At 46.8% G+C, this 4,251-nt stretch overlaps 1 protein-coding gene across 1 annotated transcript; it reads left to right on the top strand.

Annotated features, from left to right (window-relative positions):
• Nucleotides 1–2,013: 2,013 nt before the first annotated feature.
• LOC115757754 lies at nt 2,014–3,888 on the top strand. Its single transcript, XM_030698160.1, has 2 exons — nt 2,014–2,238; nt 2,300–3,888. The coding sequence occupies exons 1-2, from the start codon at nt 2,110–2,112 to the stop codon at nt 3,824–3,826; spliced, it is 1,656 nt and encodes a 551-aa protein (XP_030554020.1). The 5' UTR covers nt 2,014–2,109; the 3' UTR covers nt 3,827–3,888.
• The last annotated feature ends 363 nt before the right edge of the window (nt 3,889–4,251 follow it).

The raw sequence follows: 4,251 nt of genomic DNA, 5'->3' as shown, positions 1-4,251 counted from the left end.
CTAAAATAAACCAAAGAAAGCAATCGAATATTCAAAAGCCACAGTTAGAAATACGATAAATCTATAGCATAAGTAAATATGTTATAAATTAGGATTTCAATATATTTAAAAATATTCAAGCCAACTTAACACCCACGAAGTAATATTATGCAATGTTGCCAGATCGCAGACTCAACCAAGTATATAGGCGACTTGCTGACTACAATATAATTCTTTCCATACAAAATTTCTCGTTGCCAACAGAGAAGTCTTCAAATACACCTTAACGACAGGCTCAAGTACAGCCTAGCTGCCTGGCACGTACTTTGATTGAGTTCACGTCGCTCCCCTCACCATATTCTCAACTAATTTGAAGACAACACTTAATCTGTACAATGAGATAAATACCTTTTGTGACCAGGCGGTGGGGCACACCAACCACACCCACACCCACACCCACCTGCCAGACTAACGGTCTGGTGGAGCCGTTACTGTTATCAAGGCACTTGGCACGCTCCCGAATTGCCACTTGAAACAAATTGCCGTGGCGCAAAACTTTGGCGACTTTGGCACGCAATGCCAGTGAGATATAACGAGAATGGGCCACACAGCGTTTATTACCTGACATTCGCCTGATTCCAGCTGCCATTCTTCAGTTGTCCTGACGCTTATCTCGAGTTGTTAATGTATTAATTGGAATTATTTTTCATTGCCTTGCACCCTCTGCCCGCTGCTGGCTGCAAATATGTTTGACATGCCAAATTTAGTGGAAAATTGTCGCATGTCATTGGGCAAATATGCAAGTGAAATGCTACGTGACTCCATTGCCAAAACACAAATAGAAACCCGGGCTAGTCCTGCCAGCTGCCAGGGGGGTGGACTATGCGACAAATTGGCCGGCGGCAGTGGCATTTTCTCCGCTCGCGCACACCGTATGCCGTTGCGTTTTCTATTTTTCTTTTAAGGCTGCAGAGAAATTTAAAAAACAAATCACACACACCTACAAGCACTCAAACCCGCAAGACAAATTTCCGACATATACGTTTTGGGTCGGAAGTGCACACAAGTTGGCTGCGTCTCAAAGGACAGCACACAAACACACACACACACAGAGTGGCAGCCGGTAATGGAGTGGACTTTATTTGTGTTGTTGCTGCAACGCATTTGTGGACGGCTGCTGCCGGCTGGCACCTTGTGGCACGCTTCGGCAACGCCGACGACCGGCCCATTTGTCAGCCTGTACAGTGTGTCCTGCCATGTGCAGTGCATATCAATGTGCGCACCAAGCTTTCTAGTTTCTAGGCAATGGAACTTCTATATACTCTGCAGCCATTGAGAAGGAATGAAAAGAAAGTATATATTAAAGAATGCATGCTCCTTAGAGCATACAAATATTCTTAATAGGATATGGAGGACATCCACAGACTATTCGATCAAAGACTTTTATCGATTAAGATACACGATCTATTATTCGTATCTCGGGCATATAATAATAGGCGTGTAATCAAAATTTCAATGTAAGTATTTCAATTTCAAGGTAATTTACACTCAAGAGTGCCCGACTAGGCAATATCCTAAGACCATCGCTGAACAGCCTTTAAAAACAAGCGACCTTCCTTATGTATGTACTTCGGTGGATATACTCCATGGGCATAAGCTGATCACCAAAACGTACGTAAATACCAGACTTTGTTTTCCCAAAATTTAACAAGGGAACTCGCCAAGGTTTGTGTATCTAACGCTTATTATTTTCGCTCTTCGCTTAAAAATAACCAAGTCTTAAAATCGATATTTTTCGATATTACAAAAATGGAGTAATCCATGAAAAATAATAGATAAATATTTAAAATTTAAAGTCTTTGGTGTTTGTAATCTTCGAGATCGACTCGTTCATACAGACTGACTTGACCAAGCAGCTGCCTATAGGGTGTCTCTTAATCGAGCATACTCTACTACTCTACTATATTACTTTTGTAATCAGTACTTTATTATTTTGTAATCGAAGTCACTTTATAACTATCTGTCATTTATTAAACTAATGTTGTCTTACGCTTGAATGCGTTCGAAAAAATTCTCAAATATCAAATAATCATTTTCTGGCTTACTAATTGGCAATCAAACAAACTTATTATGGAGTACATATTGAAAGTAGCCGAAGAGGTGGATCAACAATGGGCGGAGATGCATCAGCAGCAGGAGGAAAACAGTCACTACAAATCCGTTTTTACACTCAATGGCAAATCCATTTTGTCACCCTTGGTAAGTGATCAGAAAGCGTGCGGAATTCAGCACACTTCTTAAGTATATGATCTCTATGCAGATGACACCTGAGCGACGGCTGGAGATGCAACAACACCGACTGGCCGCCATGGCCATAGAGGAGCAGGTAGAGCGTCTGCCAAAGCTGTCAGGTGCAGACAAGATGCAACAATGGACGCACGTAGCAGGCGGCGGCTGCTGTCGACTTGTGGATGCCAGCACCAACACGGAGCTGGTGCAACAGCCGCTGGCTGTCGTTGGTCGCATCAAGCAGCAACTGCAGTTCTCGGAGACGCTGATCTATGACAACAAATGCAACGCCATTATCAAGTTCATCAAGCCCATAGGGTCGCCGCTCAAGAAGTCGCCGGTGGTGCAAATGCTGTGCGAGGAATTCGCAGAGATACAGCCACAGCACGCAGTGCTTAAGGAGCCCGCTCTTTTATATGCAACGCTTTCGGCAACCTCGCTGGAAACGGCTGAGCCTATGTCAACGCAGGTGCCTACTACCAGGTGCAGCCCTTTGCAGCCGCAGGAGCCGTCAGCGTGCAACATAATTCCGAATGCCGAACCCGAACAGAAAGAAAATAAAAAGCCGTGTGGATTTGAGGCCATTCGGCAACTATTGGACGTCGCTCAGATGCTGAAAAAGTCAATTGACCAGCGCGACCGCGAACTACTGCAACGTGCCATTACGAGTCCTGCGCTGACCACGAAAGATGAAAAGACGGCTAGCAATGTGCCGCCCAATAGCAGCAGTGAGCGTTGCGAGCGACTTCATCCGCAGCTGTGGAAGCGCTACCACTCCTATCCGCTTGGCTACAAATTGAAGCTGATGGAAATGGTGGCGCCCAGTTCTCCCAATGCAGCCGCAAGTCCGGTTACGGATTTGCCAAGCGTTGCTTCACCGCCAAGCAGCATGTGCAGCAACAGCAAGATCCAGGTGAAGCAGCAACACTCAACGCCGGAGAAGCATCGGGCCAACAAGGTGGCCAAGAACACGCCGCAGAAGCGGATTGGAAGCAACAACAAGTCCGGCAAGCGAACACCTCGCTCCAGCGGCAATGTCAGCTATGCCGCGCACGCCTCCTCCCATGCCAATGTGCAGATGGTGAGCAGTGACAGCAGCACGCGGATTAGTAGCACACAGCGGCGCCTTAGCTATGATCCGCGTGCAACGCTCAAGCGTGAAGCGGCTTTGAAGAAAGTCGAATCGAGCGGAAGCTGCGCCAATCAGTCAATACTTACGACATCCCTGTCCAACAGCAGCGCGGGTCATATAGCTTCTAGCGCTGATTGTAGCACTGCGGAGCAGATCAAGCGCAAAGTGCTGGAGGAGATGGAGCAGCAACAGCGGCAACGCTTCCAACAGCTGGTTGCGCAACAGGCAGAGGAGCAGCAGCGCTTACAGACGGAATTCCTGGCACAGCAACAGCTGCTGATGGAGCAAATGCTCTGCGACATTAGCACCATTACCTATGACAAGGATGGGCAATCAGATCATGCCAATTCCGAGACCAGCTCGATCAACTCTCTGCCGCAGAGTCGCCTCGACTTGGCGCTCGATCAGCCCGAGTCTGGCCTATGAAATCGGATATATGCATGTATATGTATACGTATATGTATATGCGTGTTAATAAAAATATAAACAAATCTATGCTAATTCACACATCATAAGTGCGATAAATCCCTGGCGTGAACTGGCGGGGATCAGACGCCGGCAACGAACACGCCAAATTTAGCCGAACACCGCGTTGGCGCACCGTTTCTAGTTATGCCCAACGTGGCCGTCTGCTGCCATGCCACACAAGTTGCAAGTTGCCAGCACAGAGACGGAGCTGCTACTGCTTGCCTCTTGCCCCCAGCCACACCTGCGCTAGCAACTCACGTTGATGTCTTTATAGGAGAATTTGCTCGCTTCTTTCGCCCATAACTCGGCGTATTATTAAGTGTAGGAAATTAAAATTTCATAAATTGTTACGGTTTATTTAGAGCAACGCCGGCGAGCTTCCA

Source organism: Drosophila novamexicana, unplaced genomic scaffold (assembly GCF_003285875.2).
Source record: "Drosophila novamexicana strain 15010-1031.04,08,12 unplaced genomic scaffold, DnovRS2.1 tig00000108-arrow-pilon, whole genome shotgun sequence".
NCBI lineage: Eukaryota > Metazoa > Arthropoda > Insecta > Diptera > Drosophilidae > Drosophila > Drosophila novamexicana.
This window is presented reverse-complemented; position numbering and strand designations above follow the sequence as displayed.